This window comes from Rhinopithecus roxellana, chromosome 1 (genome assembly GCF_007565055.1).
Source record: "Rhinopithecus roxellana isolate Shanxi Qingling chromosome 1, ASM756505v1, whole genome shotgun sequence".
NCBI classification, from domain to species: domain Eukaryota; kingdom Metazoa; phylum Chordata; class Mammalia; order Primates; family Cercopithecidae; genus Rhinopithecus; species Rhinopithecus roxellana.
The window spans coordinates 98362350-98380596 of record NC_044549.1 but is presented as its reverse complement, the minus strand read 5'-3'; the positions used below and the strand labels follow the sequence as shown (position 1 = coordinate 98380596).

General features: G+C 37.0%; 2 protein-coding genes across 2 annotated transcripts in view; one reads left to right on the top strand and one right to left on the bottom strand.

Annotated features, from left to right (window-relative positions):
• Positions 1 to 18247, top strand: part of RSRC1 (arginine and serine rich coiled-coil 1) — a 426163-nt gene that overhangs the window by 249830 nt on the left and 158086 nt on the right. The gene's annotated exons all lie outside the window — the stretch shown is intronic.
• LOC104655557 (60S ribosomal protein L22) lies at positions 16776 to 17237 on the bottom strand. Its single transcript, XM_010354994.2, has one exon. The coding sequence runs from the start codon at positions 17218 to 17220 to the stop codon at positions 16834 to 16836; it is 387 nt and encodes a 128-aa protein (XP_010353296.2). The 5' UTR covers positions 17221 to 17237; the 3' UTR covers positions 16776 to 16833.

Here is an 18247-nt window from a genome sequence, read left to right as displayed (position 1 = left end):
AAACCAACTCCTGGATTCATTGATTTTTTGGAGGGTTTTTTGTGTCTCTATCTCCTTCAGTTCTGCTCTGATCTTAGTTATTTCTTGCCTTCTGCTAGCTTTTGAATGTGATTGCTCTTGCCTCTCTAGTTCTTTTAATTGTGATGTTAGAGTGTCAATTTTAGATCTTTCCTGCTTTCTCTTGTGGGCATTTAGTGCTATAAATTTCCCTCTACACACTGCTTTAAATGTGTCCCAGAGATTCTGGTATGTTGTATCTTTGTTCTCATTGGTTTCAAAGAACATCTTTATTTCCGCTTTCATTTCGTTATGTACCCAGTAGTCATTCAGGAGCAGGTTGTTCAGTTTCCATGTAGTTGAGCGGTTTTGATTGAGTTTCTTAGTCCTGAGTTCTAGTTTGATTGCACTGTGGTCTGAGAGACAGTTTGTTATAATTTCTGTTCTTTTACATTTGCTGAGGAGTACTTTACTTCCAATTATGTGGTCAATTTTGGAATAAGTGCGATGTGGTGCTGAGAAGAATGTATATTCTGTTGATTTGGGGTGGAGAGTTCTATAGATGTCTATTAGGTCCGCTTGGTGCAGAGATGAGTTCAATTCCTGGATATCCTTGTTAACTTTCTGTCTCGTTGATCTGTCTAATGTTGACAGCGGAGTGTTGAAGTCTCCCATTATTATTGTATGGGAGTCTAAGTCTCTTTGTAAGTCTCTAAGGACTTGCTTTATGAATCTGGGTGCTCCTGTATTGGGTGCATATATATTTAGGAGAGTTAGCTCTTCCTGTTGAATTGATCCCTTTACCATTATGTAATGGCCTTCTTTGTCTCTTTTGATCTTTGATGGTTTAAAGTCTGTTTTATCAGAGACTAGGATTGCAACCCCTGCTTTTTTTTGTTCTCCATTTGCTTGGTAGATCTTCCTCCATCCCTTTATTTTGAGCCTATGTATGTCTCTGCATGTGAGATGGGTCTCCTGAATACAGCAGACTGATGGGTCTTGACTCTTTATCCAGTTTGCCAGTCTGTGTCTTTTAATTGGAGCATTTAGTCCATTAACATTTAAGGTTAATATTGTTATGTGTGAACTTGATCCTGCCATTATGATATTAACTGGTTATTTTGCTCGTTAGTTGATGCAGTTTCTTCCTAGCCTCGATGGTCTTTACATTTTGCCAAGTTTTTGCGATGGCTGGTACCGGTTGTTCCTTTCCATGTTTAGGGCTTCCTTCAGGGTCTCTTGTAAGGCAGGCCTGGTGGTGACAAAATCTCTAAGCATTTGCTTATCTGTAAAGGATTTTATTTCTCCTTCACTTATGAAACTTAGTTTGGCTGGATATGAAATTCTGGGTTTAAAATTCTTTTCTTTAAGAACGTTGAATATTGGCCCCCACTCTCTTCTGGCTTGTAGAGTTTCTGCCGAGAGATCTGCTGTTAGTCTGATGGGCTTCCCTTTGTGGGTGACCCGACCTTTCTCTCTGGCTGCCCTTAAGATTTTTTCCTTCATTTCAACTTTGGTGAATCTGGCAATTATGTGTCTTGGAGTTGCTCTTCTGGAGGAGTATCTTTGTGGCGTTCTCTGTATTTCCTGAATTTGAATGTTGGCCTGCCCTACTAGGTTGGGGAAGTTCTCCTGGATGATATCCTGAAGAGTGTTTTCCAACTTGGTTCCATTTTCCCCCTCACTTTCAGGCACCCCAATCAGACGTAGATTTGGTCTTTTTACGTAATCCCATACTTCTTGCAGGCTTTGCTCATTTCTTTTTCTTCTTTTTTCTTTTGGTTTCTCTTCTCGCTTCATTTCATTCATTTGATCTTCAATCGCTGATACTCTTTCTTCCAGTTGATCGAGTCGGTTACTGAAGCTTGTGCATCTGTCACGTATTTCTCGTGTCATGGTTTTCATCTCTGTCATTTCGTTTATGATCTTCTCTGCATTAATGAGTCTAGCTGTCAATTCTTCCACTCTTTTTTCAAGATTTTTAGTTTCTTTGCGCTGGGTACGTAATTCCTCCTTTAGCTCTGATAAGTTTGATGGACTGAAGCCTTCTTCTCTCCTCTCATCCAAGTCATTCTCTGACCAGCTTTGATCCGTTGCTGGTGATGGGCTGCGCTCCTTTGCAGGGGGAGATGCGCTCTTATTTTTTGAATTTCCAGCTTTTCTGCCCTGCTTCTTCCCCATCTTTGTGGTTTTATCTGTCTCTGGTCTTTGATGGTGGTGACGAACTGATGGGGTTTTGGTATAGGTGTCCTTCCTGTTTGATAGTTTTCCTTCTGACAGTCAGAAGGACTCTCTGTTGGTCTGTTGGAGATTGCTTAAGGTCCACTCCAGACCCTGTTTGCCTGGGTATCAGCAGCAGAGGTTGCCGAAGATAGAATATTGCTGAACAGCGAGTGTACCTGTCTGATTCTTCCTTTGGAAGTGTCCTCTCAGGGGTGTACTCCACCCTGTGAGGTGTGGGGTGTCAGACTGCCCCTAGTGGGGGATTTCTCCCAGCTAGGCTACTCAGGGGTCAGGGACACACCTGAGCAGGCAGTCTGTCCGTTCTCAGATCTCAACCTCCGCGTTGGGAGATCCGCGGCTCTCCCCAAAGCTGTCAGACAGAGTCGTTCGCGTCTGCACCGGCTCCCGCTACTTCCCCTGTTTGTCTTCAGCTGTGCGCTGTCCCCAGAGGTGGAGACTACAGAGACAGGCAGGCTTCCTTGAGCTGCTGTGAGCTCCACCCAGTTCGAGCTTCCCAGCGGCTTTGTTTACCTACTTAAGCCTCAGCAATGGCGGGCGCCCCTCCCCCAGCCTCGCTGCTGCCTTGCGGATAGATCGCGGCAGACTGCTGTGTTAGCAGTGAGGGAGGCTTCGTGGGCGTGGGACCCTCCCGGCCAGGTGTGGGATATATTCTCCTGGAATGCCTGTATGCTTACAGCGCAGTATTGGGGTGGGAGTTACCCGATTTTCCAGGTGTTGTGTGTCTCAGTTCCCCTGGCTAGGAAAACGGATCCCCTTCCCCCTTGCGCTTCCAGGTGAGGCGATGCCTCGCCCTGCTTCAGCTCTCGCTGGTCAGGCTGCAGCAGCTGACCAGCACCGATTGTCCGGCACTCCCTAGTGAGATGACCCCAGTACCTCAGTTGATAATGCAGAAATCACCGGTCTTCTGTGTCGCTCGCGCTGGGAGTTGGAGACTGGAGTTGTTCCTATTCGGCCATCTTGCTCCGCCCCCCGGGATTTTTCTTTTTTGGCTTTTTAGAAATTTTATTTTAAGCTCTGGGATGGGATTTTTCTACATAAACAATTATGTCATATGTAAATAGAGAAAATTTTATTTACAAAACTGGATACCTTTCATTTCTTATTTTTACCTTATTACTGTAGCTAGAATCTCCAGCTTTTCAGTAAAAGTGGTAAGAGTGGATATCCTTCATTTATTTCTGATCCTAACGAGAAAACATTCAGTCTTTCACCATTAAGCAAGATGTTTACTGCACGTTTTTCATAGATGACTTTTTTTTAGGTTGAGGACATTTTCTTCTATTCTTATTTTGTTTCAAATTCTTGGAAAGAATGTTTTATTTTGTCAAATGCCTTTTCAGTATCTATATAGATGATTATATATATTTTCTTCTTTATACTATTGATATGTTACATTTCATTGGTTGATATTCAAATGTTAAACCAATCTTACATTCCTGGGATAAACAACCCTTGGGCATGATATACTTCTTTTTGTATATTTTTGGATTCAATTTTCTAAAAATTTTGTTTTGTATATATTATAGCTTATATTCATAGCTATTATAAATACTTCATTGGAACCATTTCTATACATAATTCCTTACAGGTAAGGTCTGTCTGTCAACTTTGTATTCTCCTGTAACTAACATGGTACCCTGGTATTAGAAGCTTTTGGTTTTTTGTCATTGGTTGAATAAATGAATGAATATCACCAGTAGACTGTGTAAATGTGTATTTAAACACCACTGGAGTTAAATTATAAAGTAGGAGTTAAAAGCAAGCATGGCTTTTGCTTTCAGAAAATGGAGAATGTGTTGTTCCATAATAATTTCTCTAGCTTTTCAGTATGTGGCACTTTGCTTTATTGTTGGTAATTGTTCTAAGAGTAATAATGGGGGATATATCCCTAATACTTTATGTTTACCATTTTCATGTTCCTATCATTGAAAACACTGAACCAACTTTGTTATATGCACATAGATAATTACTGTTCTATGTTTTTTGAATACAAGGGGGAAAGCTGATTATTACAATACTCTAATGGGTTGGATATTTTTTTCTTTGGTTCCAAATGAGTGGGGACTTTATTGCCTGTACCCACAATTGCAGCTCATTTCAATTGCTCCTATTTATATGTAAGGCAATTGACAAAGTATTCTAAACCAGTGAAGTTGACTTTTCATGTAGGACTATGATAGAATTTGAGCTAGATAAATTAATACAGGAACAGAAGTATAGAGGGAGACAAAAAGAAGATGAGAGGACAGGAGAGGAAGTCTAGGTTGCTCTTTTGTATGTTTCTTTCTCACCTCCCATTCATAAATTGGAAAGGAAAATTCATCCCCAGGCATTTAGATCTGTAATTTTTAACCAAGTAAAATACACTCATTTTTCCCTTAGAGCAAACCCTGAGATAGAAAAGATTTATCAGACTGTGTGATGGGAAATTTATACATACAAAAACTTCCAGAATAGCTTTCCCATATCTGTACAGTATATTTAATATATTCAGTTCATCTAAATGACCTGTCATCAAATGCTATCTGATTTAAGAACGTTATACATGTCTAATGTTTTCAGAAAGTTTTTAAAATAAGTATGCCAATGATGTATTATATGTGCTCGTAAAAGGTAATTTTGAATTTTGAATTAAAATAAGGAATTTTGAATTTAATGCTTTTTAAATTTTTTAAATACTTTGTATGTAGTCATTCCTATTATCTACCTCCTGGAAGGAAAATGTTAAACTCTATAAATTATTTACAGTTCTTCACGTGACAGTAGTAGATTTCATTTAAGTGTACGTTTTATTGGCTCTAAGTTATTTCATATGAAGTAATTGATTCCTTCTGTTTTAACTCTCTTAAGCAATACTTGAAATGGTCATTATTTCTCAGTTTGCGTAGTAATTTGAAAGGTTACTAAGGCCTTGGAATTTTAAAAATTGTTTTAAAAAGAGAACTTTTAAATTATTATCGTTCTAAAGACATTATGAAACTGTTAACCAAAGACCATGAAAAGTAAGTTGGACTTAGCAAATTATTATTATTATTAACTTATTTTTTTGAGACAAGGTCTCACTCTGTTGTTTAGGTTGGAGTGTGGTGGCATGATCACAGCTCAGTGCAGCCTCGACCTCCTGGACTCAGGTGAGCCTCCCACCTCAACCCTCCTGGGTAGCTGGGACCACAGGCACACCCTGCTAACATTTCGTATCCTTTTTTTTTTTTTTTTTAAAGAGATATGATTTTGCCATGTTCCCCAGGCTGGTCTCAAACTCCTGGGCTCAAGTAATCCACTCACTTCAGCCTCCCAAAGTGCTGAGATTACAGGCGCAAATTATTATTAATTAGATGAGAGAATTTTTGTATATCTGGATACAGTTGATTATTTATGCTTTTAAAAGTTGGGAAATTCAATTGGATAATATTCATTTAGTGAGGCAAGCACATTTATAGTCAACCCTTATAGTAAATAATCATAAATAAGTTGTATGTAATATGAATTAGAACCATTTGTTAGGAAGATACCTAGAAACATAATGATGTAAATTTTTTTATAATATGGATTTGAACATTGCATATTTTGCCTAAGCCTGTGTTCATTTTAAATTTCCTATCACCTCTTCACTTTGGAAAATAATTTTATGGCATTTAAATTTACAGTGTAATTTATTTTAAAAAAGAATTAGAATGTTTGAGTTCATTCATCATTCAACAATTTTTAATGAATGTCTTTCATGTACCAGGTATTCTTTTAGGCACTAGGGACCAGGTGGTTCTTTCCTTGGCCATGGATGGTTTCTCAATTGCGTTTGTCAATCAATATTTTAAGGGTGACTCTCCACTGATTTCTGAATTCTCTTTTTAAGGGTTAGTCTCTACTGATTTCTGAATTCTCTTTCTCTACAGTTTCTCTCTCTCTCTCTCTCTCTCTCTCTTTCTTTTTTTCCTTCCTTCCTTCTTTCCTTTGTAGTCGTTCCTATGGTTTACCTCCTGGAAGGAATATATTCTTTCCTGCCTTCCTTCCTGCCTGCCTTCCTTCCTTCTCTTTTTTTTTTTTTTAAGACAGTCTCACTCTGTCACCCAGGCTGGAGTGCAGTGGTGCAATATTGGCTCACTGCCGCCTCTTCCTCCCGAGTAGCTGAGATTATAGGCATGTGCCACCACTCCTGGCTAATTTTTGTAAATTTTTTTGTATTTTTGTAGAGACGGGGTTTTACCATGTTGGTCAGGCTGGTCTTGAAGTCCAGACCTCAGGTGATCTGCCTGCCTCGGCCTCCCAAAGTGCTGGGATTACAGGCGTGAGCCACCACACCCAGCTCCTGTGTAGTTCTTTCTCTCGTATATTGTTCGGCAAACTGTGGGCATCTTGGTCTCCCAGGTGCCTGCAGCTCCATCTCCTCAATGAACTTGGTCCACTAAGCTCTACTTGGGTTCCCTTTCCCGGCATTATGGCTGGAAACCGAAGGCAGTAACTACAGCAGTCACAGAGCTCATCTCCTTTGTCTCTTGACCTTGACAATCAGTGTTCTACTTTGCGTGGTGTCAAGTGTTTTGAAAGTTAGTTATTCCATTTATTTTTCCCCGTTTTTCTTTTTCTTTCTTTTTTCCCCTGGTTGTTTCAAATAGGAGTTTTATTAAATACAATCAGCACCTATTATCCCATGTTGGTTGGACAGGGAAGTTGGCATAATCACTGTGTATGATTTCAGTTCTTTTACATTTTTTGAGACTTATTTTTGGCCTCAGGTACAGTGTTTGTTGGCAAATGTACTGTGTGCATTTGAAGGGAATGTATATTCTACAGTTGGGGGTGTTATGTTATATAAAATATCAGTTAGGTCAAGGTTGGTATCCTTCAAGATTCTTATCCTTCACTTTAAAGATAGTGTTCACTACCTTTCGGCTTTCCTTTTTTCTGATGAAAAGTTTAGTCATTGAAGTCATTGTTGTTACTGTATGTAATTTGTTTGTTTTCTGTGGCAGTTTTCAATAAGATTCTCAGTAGTTTGAATATAATGTATTTCAGTCTGCAAATTCATGCCCTCAAATTTGGGAAATTATTTTGCTGTAATTTATTCAAATCTGTACTGTTTTCTGTTTTACACATTAGACTCCTTTTCCACATCTTCCTCCTCTTTATAATTGATACTGTTTGGATGTGTGTCCCCTCCAAATTTCTTGTTGAAATGTGATCCCCAGTATGGGAGTCGGGGCATAGCAGGAGGTATTTGGATCATGGGAGTGGATCCCTTATGAATGACTAGATGACCTCCTTGTGGTAACGAGTGAGTTCTTGCTCCGAGTTCACATGAGATTTGGTTGTTTAAAAGAGTGTGGTGTCTTCTCATTCTCCCTTTCTTGCTCCTTCTCTTGCTATGTGATATACTGACTCCCGCTTTGTCTTCTGCCATGATCAGAAGCTTCCTGAGGCCTCATTAGGGGCAGATGCTGGCCCATGCTTCTTATACAGCCTGTAGGACCAGGAACCAAAATAAACTTCTTTATAAATTACCCAGCCTCTGGTATTCTTTTTTTTTTTTTTTTTCTGAGGCAGAGTTTCACTCAGTCACCCAGGCTGGAGTGCAGTGGTGCGATCTTGGCTCACTGCAACCTCCGCCTCCCGGGTTCAAATGATTCTCCTGCCTCAGCCTCCTGAGTAGCTGGGATTACAGGCGCCTACCACCACACCCTGCTAATTTTTTGTATTTTTAGTAGAGGCAGGGTTTCACCATGTTGGCCAGGCTGTTCTCGAACTCCTGACCTCAAATGATCTGCACCCCTCGGCCTTTCAAAGTGCTGGGATTACAGGCATAAGCTACCGTGACCTGCCCCAGTATTCCTTTATAGCAAGGCAAAATTGACGGATACAGTCATCTTCTTTTTTTCCTCCCGGTTTTTTTCTCTGAGTCTTCAGGTTGGAACATCTCTATCACTCTATTTTATCATTGTTCATGGTCACTGATCCTGTCATTTCTATTTAGTGAATTTTAAAATTTCTAGCATTTTTCAGTTCTAAAATTATTGGTTTCTTTATATTTTATTTTTCTCTTCTGAGATTTTCAATTTTTAATTCATTATAGTGTATTTTTATGTACCTCACTGAGCATAGTTATAATGGCTGTTTTATTCTCATGTTGGGTGGGACCTAAAAAATAGCTATTTTAAAATCTTTACTGTTAATTTCAACATCTGAGTTCTCTCAAGATTGGTTGCTGTTGATTTTCTTTTCCTTTTACATTGGGTCCAATTTTCCTTGTTCTTTAGATGTTGAATGCTTATTTGATTGTATGTTAGATATTGTGAATATTTGGTTGTGAATATTCTGCATTCTATTCTGTTCCTCTGAAGAGCATTATTGTTTTTGTTTTAGCAGGCAGTTTACGTGAATAGACCCAGATTGTAACTTACTTTCATCTATGGTGGGCAGCAGCTGAAATATCAACTTAATTAATTTAACCTCATCTTCAGACTGCGAGTATGTCCTGAACGGGAGTGCTTCAGCAGTCAGAGACTTGGGCAGAATTTACAAAGAATCAGGTCTCCCTTTCTCTGATTCTCTCTTTCCTAGGATTCTTCCTTACTTCCAGTGGCTGGACTTGCCTGGGGCTGTTTCCTCTAATTCTCAGGCCAAAAGACCACAGCCATGTCTTACTACAACCATGACCTACCCTAAGGTCAAAACCTCAAAAACAGTAAACTACCACCGTGCCTGCCCTTCCAAGTTTCAGCTTCCCTCCAAAATCTGTGTTTATTCACTCCTCAGAGATTTTAAATGGCCACGGACTCCACTGTTTCTCCCACACCTCACAATCACAGTTGATCTGTCAGCGATTTCTGGGGTCTGTGCCATTAAAACATATGTACAATCTTTGTTCTCACTGTCTTTCCTACCACTTACCAAGACCAAGTCATCACCATCTCTCACCTGAATTTTTGCAATAGCTTCTTTACTGGTTGCCTGATTCCCACTAGCTCCATTATATTTTTAACATGGCAACCGGAATGAGTGGTCCTTTTAAAACCTTTTTCAGAAATACCACTCTTATACCCTAATGCCTACTCCAGAGAAAAAGCCAAAGTCATCCAATGGCCTATAAAGTCCTTAAGAATCTGATGAGCTATTTTTTTCTTTTTTCTTCATTTCATCTCCTGTTCTCCCTGCTCAATCACATTCACCTTCTTAGTATTCCTTAGTCTCAACAGGTAGCTTCTCCTTCAAGGCCTTAATGCTGCCTATTCTTTCTGCCTGGACACACTTCCCCAAATAGCTATAATACCTGGCTTACTGTCTTGCCTCCTTCAGGTCATTACTCAGATGTCATCAGGCTGAACTGCACCTCCCCCACTCCGCCCCCCCCCCCCCCACACACACCCTCCCTCCTTCCCTCTTGTCCCATTTGCTTGCTTCATTTTTCTGTTTTACCACTGTTTCCATCTCAAATTAATTTTTTTTCAATATCTGTCTCTCCCCACTAGAATGTAAGCTGTATCAGGGTGAGGATTTTTATTTGCTTCGTTCACTTTTGGATCTCCAGCACCAAGAACCTACACATAGTTTGTGCTTAATATAACATTTTCTGGTTAGGTGTATGAAGGAATAATTAGCTTTACTTTAATGTTTCTTATTTCTCTCTAGCTACTGAAAGCTAATATTTTAAAATATACATATTACTGATTCAGAACTGGAATTAACAGACTTACAGAAGAAGCAATTATATGTCATTTTTAAGAAAAATAATTTCACTTTTTTGCATCAAATATGAATTTCAAAAATTAAAATATCTGCTTTTATAAATGATATCACAGATGTCTGTGCTGCTTTGTGACTTTTGCTGATTTAATAGTGTCTTGCGCAAGCATGGTGGCATGAGCCTGTAGTCCCAGCTACTCAGGAAGCTGAGGCTGGAGGATCACTTGAGCCCAGGAGTTCAAGGCTGTAGTGTGCTATGACTGTGAATAGCCTGTAAATAGCCACTGCACTCTAGCCTGGGCAACATAGCAGGACCTCATCTTTAAACAATTAAAAAATAAAGATAATAATGTTTTATGTTTGCGTAACAGTTCCCGGTTTACAAAGCACTTTTGCATATTATCACATTTTATTTTATTAATCTCTTCTGACCTGAGTTTGCAAGTTGTCAGGTATTTTATATTTTTATTTTTAGATATCTAGTTTGGTATATATTTTATATAAGTTCAGTGTTTTCTAAAAATCAACATGATGGATATTTTTGGGGCAAGTTGTGGGAAAATACCACTCTGAAGACTTACAAAAATTAAGACACCTGTGGAATATTTAGTACTTATATTTGGTGAGGGAATATAAAGGTTGCTTATTTTCAAATTATTACATATATATTTTGAAATTGTATTTTTTTCTACACTTAATGTGGTATTTCATTCTAAATTTGTGACTAAATATTACTGTGTTCTGTTAACCCTTAAACAACATGGGTTTAAACTTCGTGGGTCTCCTTATACAAGGATTTTTTTTTTTACATGAATATTTTGTACATTTTGTTTGTAGATTTGTGACAATTTAAAAAAACTCAGATGACCACTGTAACCTAGAGGTATTGGGAAAATTGAGAAAAAGTCGCATATGTCATAAATGTATAAAATACATGTAGATACTAGTCTTATGTTATTTACCACTATAAAATATATATGAACTATTATAGAAAGTTAAAATATATCAAAACTTAAACACATGAACACTTACAAACCATACATTGTGCCATTTGCATATGAGAGAAAGGGAAACAGATATAAAGATGCATTGTTCAATCATAACAGCACACAATTAACTGTTATACATACTGTACTACTGTAAAAATTTCTTAGCCACCTCCTGTTGTTGTTGTGATGAGCTCAAGTGTTGCATGTGTCTGCTTCAAATGCCATGTGACGCTAATTATTTCCATATGAGCAGTCCACCTCTCCAGAAAATTACATATCACAGTAAGAAGTGATCTCTCGCAGTTCTTGCATATTTTTCATTGTGTTTATTGCAATATCACAAGGCCATTTATCATTGTGAACATCATAGAGTGTACAGTCATATATCACTTGATAAGGATACATTCTGAGAAATGCATCATTAGGCGATTTTGTCATTGTGCAAATATCACAGAGTGTAGTTATACAAACCTAGGTGGTATAACCTACTACACAATTAGGCTATATGGTATAGTCTGTTGCTCCTAGGCTGTAAACCTGAACAGCATATTGCTATGCTGAATATTGTAAACAGTTGTAACACAATGGTATTTGTATATGTAAACATATCTAAACATAGAAGAGGTACAGTAAAGATACGCTATAAAAGATAAAAAATAATGAACTTGTATAGGGCACTTAACCATAAATGGACTTTGCAGGTGAGTCAGGGAGTGAGTGGTGAGTGAATGTGAAAGCCTAGGACATTACCATACAGTTCTGTTGACTTTATAAATACTACAGTTATACTACGCTAAATTCATTTAATTTTTTTTGTTCAATAATAAACTTAATTAAACTTAGCTACTGTAAGTTTTTACTTTATAAACTTCAACTTTTTTAACTTATTGACCATTTTCAATAACACTTAGCTTACAACACAAACTCATTGAACAGCCATTAAAAACTTTTTTAAAATTACTTTTACTTTTTTGTTAGAAACTAAGATACAAACATGCACATTAGCCTAACCTACACAGAGTCAGGATTATCATCAATATGGTTGTCTCCCATCTCCATATCTTGTCCCATTGGGAGATCTTCAGGGGCAGTAACACCCATGGAGCTGTCACCTCCTATGATAATAGTGCCTTCTGTAATATTTCCTGGAGGACCTGCCTGAGGCTGTTTTACAGTTAACTTTTTTTAATAAGTAGAAGGAATACACTCTAAAATAATGATAAAAAAAATTTAGTACAGTAAATACATAAGCCAGTAACACAGTCATTTATTATGCTATGCTTTTACATGCTGGGTTTGTAAAAGCAGTTGGTTTGTTTACACCAGTATCACCACAAACACAGGACAGCCCTGACATCATTAGGCCATAGGAATTTTTCAGCTTTATTATAATCTTATGTCTTTGCTTAACCAAAACATTATTATCTGGTGCATGATTGTAGGTCTCTTTAGCCTAGCCAGCCACCCCCTACCCCCAGTCTAATACTGTTAGGTGTGGCTAGCCCTACTTTAAATTGCTTTCTCAGCATAAATACCAGGCGTGGTCTGAGAGAGCCATTTTGAATAACAAATTGGAATGTCACTCTGACCTCTCAGGAGCTGAAGACTAAGGCCAGACCAAATTTCTTACTACACAAAGGTCTTTCTCTTTCAGCTCTTAATATTCAGTATTTTCACTTGGTCATTGTTTTTGTATTTTTATGAGTGTTGTATCTTTAACTCTTGAATTTTTTTGGAGTTTAATGCTGAAGCTAAAGACAGATTTATTTTCACCCCTGCAAAGAGCTAATCATTTCTGATACCATTTGTTAAATAATTCCTCCTTCTCTTTACTGATTTCGATGCCTTATTTACATTTGATGCCTAGTTTTTAAACCTCTGTCAGATTAACTAGAGTACATTATTCAGAAATAGCAGAAAGTGCTTAAATTTGACCTACTAATTTCTGACAAGGAAGACATGGACACATTATAAATAATGGACAAAAGATCTAAAAAAAACTACAGGAGTCTAGTGTCTGGCATATCTTTCTATAACCTCTTAAGGACATTGCTGTTTTATAATCCCAAACTCTGCTTGATGCTTTAATGTTCATAATTATACTCTGGGTCATCAAGAAAGGATGAATGAAGTTCAGCAGTAATTTGTTTAAGAAGACATAAAGATATAGTTGGTCCTCTATATCCACTGATATGGAACCCATGGATATGAAGGGGTGACTGTCCTGTGCCATTTTATATAAGGGACTTGAGTATTCGAGAATATTGGTATCTGCGGGAAGTGTTGGAATCAATCCTCCATGGATGTGGGAGGGTGACTGTGCAGCAAAATGCTGTGCAGATCTTAAAGAAAAAGAGGCAGGGCTGTATGTGTTGACTAGCAAGGGAAAATATCTATCAAATCATTGAAGAAGGAAAAACATGAAGTTGCAAAAGTGTAAGTGGTGCCATCCATATACTTTTACTAATAACTCTGATTGTGCATTTTTAACATGCATACAAAAAGCCTTGGGGAAATACTCACCAACTACAATGGGGAGGGGTGTAATAAGTAGTGGTGGTGTGTCTTTATTTTCTGCTTTCTTACAGTATTTTGATTTACTTTAAAATAAGCTTGTATTTCTTTTATAATTGAAAATTTGAAAGACAGTATAGAAGTTTATAATGCATTATAGAAAGATGTCAGTCACAAACAAGTGATTTACATGTTGGAAGTTCAATAGATTAGCTCTGAGAATTAAATCATGACAATTCATTCCTCAAAGATTCAGGTACATAGGATATACCTTTCTTATACTATTTTTGGCATTAAAAAAAAGAAAAACTATGGATGGGAAAATATTTTATAACTGAGAAGCATTAATTGTTTTTAAGCAAAACAGTTCATAAATTATATTTTATATATTTTAGAAAAGATTTATGACTAGTTTCTTTATGAAGTAGTCTACTCTTTGTAGACTTCTATATATTAGTAATTTTATTTTATATTAGTGAAGATAGTTTTCAAAATATTTCATACTCTCAAAACCTGGGACTCAGGGTCAGAAGTAAGAGTTGAAATGGGGGAATGAGATAATGAATCAGGAACAGATAAGACATCAAGAAACTCTTCTGCAACCCATCAGTAGGGTATGATTTAAGATTGCAAGTACACAGTCAAAAACAGAAACAGTTACCATGGATATACCTAAAACAGAGTCTATATGTCATGAGATATAGTGGTAAGGATCAGCATACTGAAATAATGTAGACAAGCCAGTATTAAGCTAACTAACTATAGACTATAGATTGTACCTCAGAACTTGGGAGGCTAGGGAGGGAATGTGGGAGCCAAAGATGAGCAAGTATATGGCTAAAGGTGGCAGCAGGAATAGCAGGGCACACTTGACGGCATAATCAGATTAATGAATGGGCTATTAATAAAGGTTTGGGCAGGTTTAAGATGACCCATCAAAATTCCTGGCCCAGCAATTGCTGTGAGTCTTTACCACATCTAGACCTGAAAAAGGAAAGGGAAGAGATCAGCTGTAGAGCATTTTGAGAGCATTGTGAGAGGTCTGCCTCAACAGAAACTGGGCCTTCAATAGAGAAATGTAGCCACTGTCAAACTACAGATCAGCGGGAAATAAACCCTAGCCCCTCCTTCTTCTTGCCCTCTAATTATATTGTCCCTTCAGTGTCTTCTCTTGGCCAAACTCAAACACTAAACAGCTCAAGGGCAAGGCAACTTATGTGATGTGGTCCATGAAGTTCATCTACCAGGCCAGGGTGGAGGAGGGCACAGAGTGGTTCAGAAGGAGCAAATAAAGCTTATTCTAAGCATAGAACCTGATAGCAGCTGAGTCAGTCAGCAGCCCCAGATAGCCCAATGAGTCCTCCAAAGTGCCATTTAGTGATAGTAGAAGAAGGAAGGGGAAGGCAAAAGAAAAACAAATTTATTTTAGTAATTACAGTGAAATTTGCTTTTTCTTTAGGTACTTTCAAAATAATGTAGAACACTCCACTATCACTGAAATCATTTAATTAGCCAGTATTTTACATGACAGAGTACTTTCCCTTAGAATTTATTTATACAAAAATAAATTGTGCCAGGCCTTATGCTAGGCAATGGGAATATAACAGTTCCTGACACTATTCCTGCCACCTTGTAGCTCACCATCCTAGTGTAGGTAGGAGAGAGCTGTGCAGACAATATGTATACAGTATAGCATTGTGCTATAAACCATTCATCTATTATATTTGAAATATTTGAGACCCTACTGCTATGTGTCAGGAAAACTACAAAGTGTTAAAAAGTGCACTGGAAACACAGGAGTGACTACCTCTGCCTGAGGAATCAGAAGTCATAAAATGAGTGTAATTTGGTAGCAGTGAAGTATATTATTTTGTTTTTAGTTTTTCCCTACCTGGTTTCATTATAAATCATATGCATTAACAACTCAGTTATAAAAAGGAATGGTATCAACCCTGAGTAATAAAGTCCTTTTGATACAGTTATTGAGAGAGTATTTATCATTGCCTTATTAAATATGGAGAAATAACTGTGCTTTTTTTTTTAATGTTTTCATTTGCTCATGTTTTCTTTGTTGACCCAAATGAATGAAATTAGAATAAACAATCTCTAAGTCATTTGTAATCATGAGCTGATTAATGGAGTTTGGTTTCATAGCCATTATTCATTCACGAACACCTGATATCTTTCCCATAAACAAATTGTGTTTGTCCAAATTAAGAAATTAAATGAAGCATTTGATGAGTTTATGATTGACCCTTCTAACTCAGAGCCCATTAGTCATTGTCGTTATCATAGAAAACTGTTTGACTAATGTGCTGTCTAAAGAAGCATGTGGATTTATTATGACTTCTGATTAATGCTTGCTGCAAGCCCGACTACTAGATTATAATAATTTTTTGATTCTCATTTTAGCAGTCATTGAAGAATTTCATCTCTGATGAAATACATTTATGTCCCATTAGATTTAGGGATGATTACAAGGTATTGAGTGTATAAATTTTTAAGGTATTACATGTTTTAGAAAACTTACAGTATATGCTTTAAAAAAGGCATTTTTAGAAAAAGCTGTTTTTTGTCTTTTATCTGTGTGGACGTCATCTTTCCCTTTTAAGGTAATGAGCCTGTTTTTTAGATTTGATGAAACAGTACTTATTAATTTATTAAGAAATAAATTTAAATAGGAGAAGTACATGTATGAATTTTAACACTTTAAGTTGAATTTATCAATTTAAAATATTTATTTTAAAATTGTATGTAATCTTATTTAATACATTTTAGTTTTTACAACAAAGTAAATCCTTCTTTGTCCAATTTATTCTCATTATAAAGTACGAACAAGATTTCCACCTTAAAAAAAGCTCTTTAATAGACTAATACAGCTAAACCACTGTTAACATGGGTCTTGTAGTGAGATACCTGCTTGAGGCTATATTACATGACCAACACACTATTATTATGACACTGAGGACCTCAACATGGCCAAGCTGTTGTTTAATTTGTGTTGGGGGGAAAAGGCGGTTTAAAAGATGGAAACATTGACTTTCATCAGAATCCATGTGATTAACGGAGTTTACAAGGCGGAAATGTAGGGTTTCTGTCTTTGTTGTAAAGTAAATTAACTTATATGCCTCTTTAAATGGGGAAGAGGTGAGCAGCCTGCTCACAGGACCATAATGTGAGTCGTATTCACTGAACCAAAAAACAAAAAAAGGATAATTTTATTACGTATCATTGCAAAATCATAGAAAAGAACAGCTTTATTGCCCATGGCAGTACATGGAAATAAACTGAATATTTTGAGCAGACAATGAAATAAACATTTTATTTTATTTTATTTTATTTTATTTTATTTTATTTTTGGTTCCCAAGTTTTATTCAAGAACTCATACAAAATATTCCGGATAAATGAAATTTAATCCTCATCTTCCTCCTCTTCTTCGTCCTGGTTAATCTGGAAGTAACGTAATTCGTAACTCTCTTTGCTGTTAGCAACTACGCGCAACCAGTCACGTAGATTATTATTCTTCAAATATTTTTTGGTGAGATATTTCAAATACCTTTTGGAGAAAGGCACCTCAGATGTCACGGTGATCTTGCTCTTGCTCCTTTCGATGGTCACCACCCCTCCACCAAGGTTCCCAGCTTTTCCGTTCACTTTGATCCTTTCTTGCAAAAACTGCTCAAAATTGGCAGCATCCATGATTCCATCTTCTACAGGGTGGGTGCAATCAAGAGTGAACTTCAGAACCTGCTTCTTTTTTTTGCCCCCCTTCGCCACAAGTTTTTTCACTGGAGCCATGGCCACAGCGGAATTAGAAAGGCTAAACATTTTATTTAAGAAAAAGAAATCCCATGAAGTACATACCATTTCTTGTTTTATATAACAAAATACTGTATAATATAACCCGAAGTCACATGTGAAATTACATTTCTTTGTGACATTTTCATTAAAAAAAAAAAAAAAATGCTTGGTTTAGTTACAGTTTTCCAAATATGACCTCTGAGTAATTAGGGAAATATCTGCCTCTATATATGCCTCAAATACAAATATAAGGATTATCTTTGATAAACCTGTCTCATTTCTCTGAGTACTACAGGCAATTAAGAGCCATTCAGTCATGTTTAATTATAAAACCCTCTGGTCAGAGATGTTTCCTATCTCCCTTTGGGATTTATCTATGGCGTTAGGTTCTGGACTCCTCCAACTTTTGGCCTGGAATACTGATCAAGCAATTTGGGAACTTTAAAAAGGTCTAGTATAATCAAGTGAATCCTGGATGCTTAGTAAGAGACACAGCCTATCAGTCAAATAATAGTGGTAACATTTAGCCTTAGAGTAGTTCCTTTAGCTTATCAAATACCAAAGTTAAGTCAACTAGAATGCATAACATAAGTATGAATCATCCACACCAAATTCATTGGTCATCTACAGTGTTTGCACTTAAAATTCCATAGTTTTTCACTGGACACAGTGCCTTAATATCTTTGTTAATAATTTAAACTACTGTGAAATAAAGGGGAAAAATCCTTACAAATATTGATATTGTTTACATTCCAGATCCAGACCAAATATCATGAAAACCTTTTAGTGTGTGACCAAGGATAAGATTTAGTTGGAGAACAAAGGATCATTTTTCCTTCTTGTATCATTATTTTTAAACCGTTTGCTTTAAAAAAAAATCATAGTTTGATGCATAGGATGTTTTGTGAAATGAGCGTTCTCAATATAGCTGGCTGTTTATCCTCACTAGAGCTTCTTAAGGCATCTCAGTGACAAACACACACATGCACACATACTGAAAATAGACATGGTGATAACAACAGGC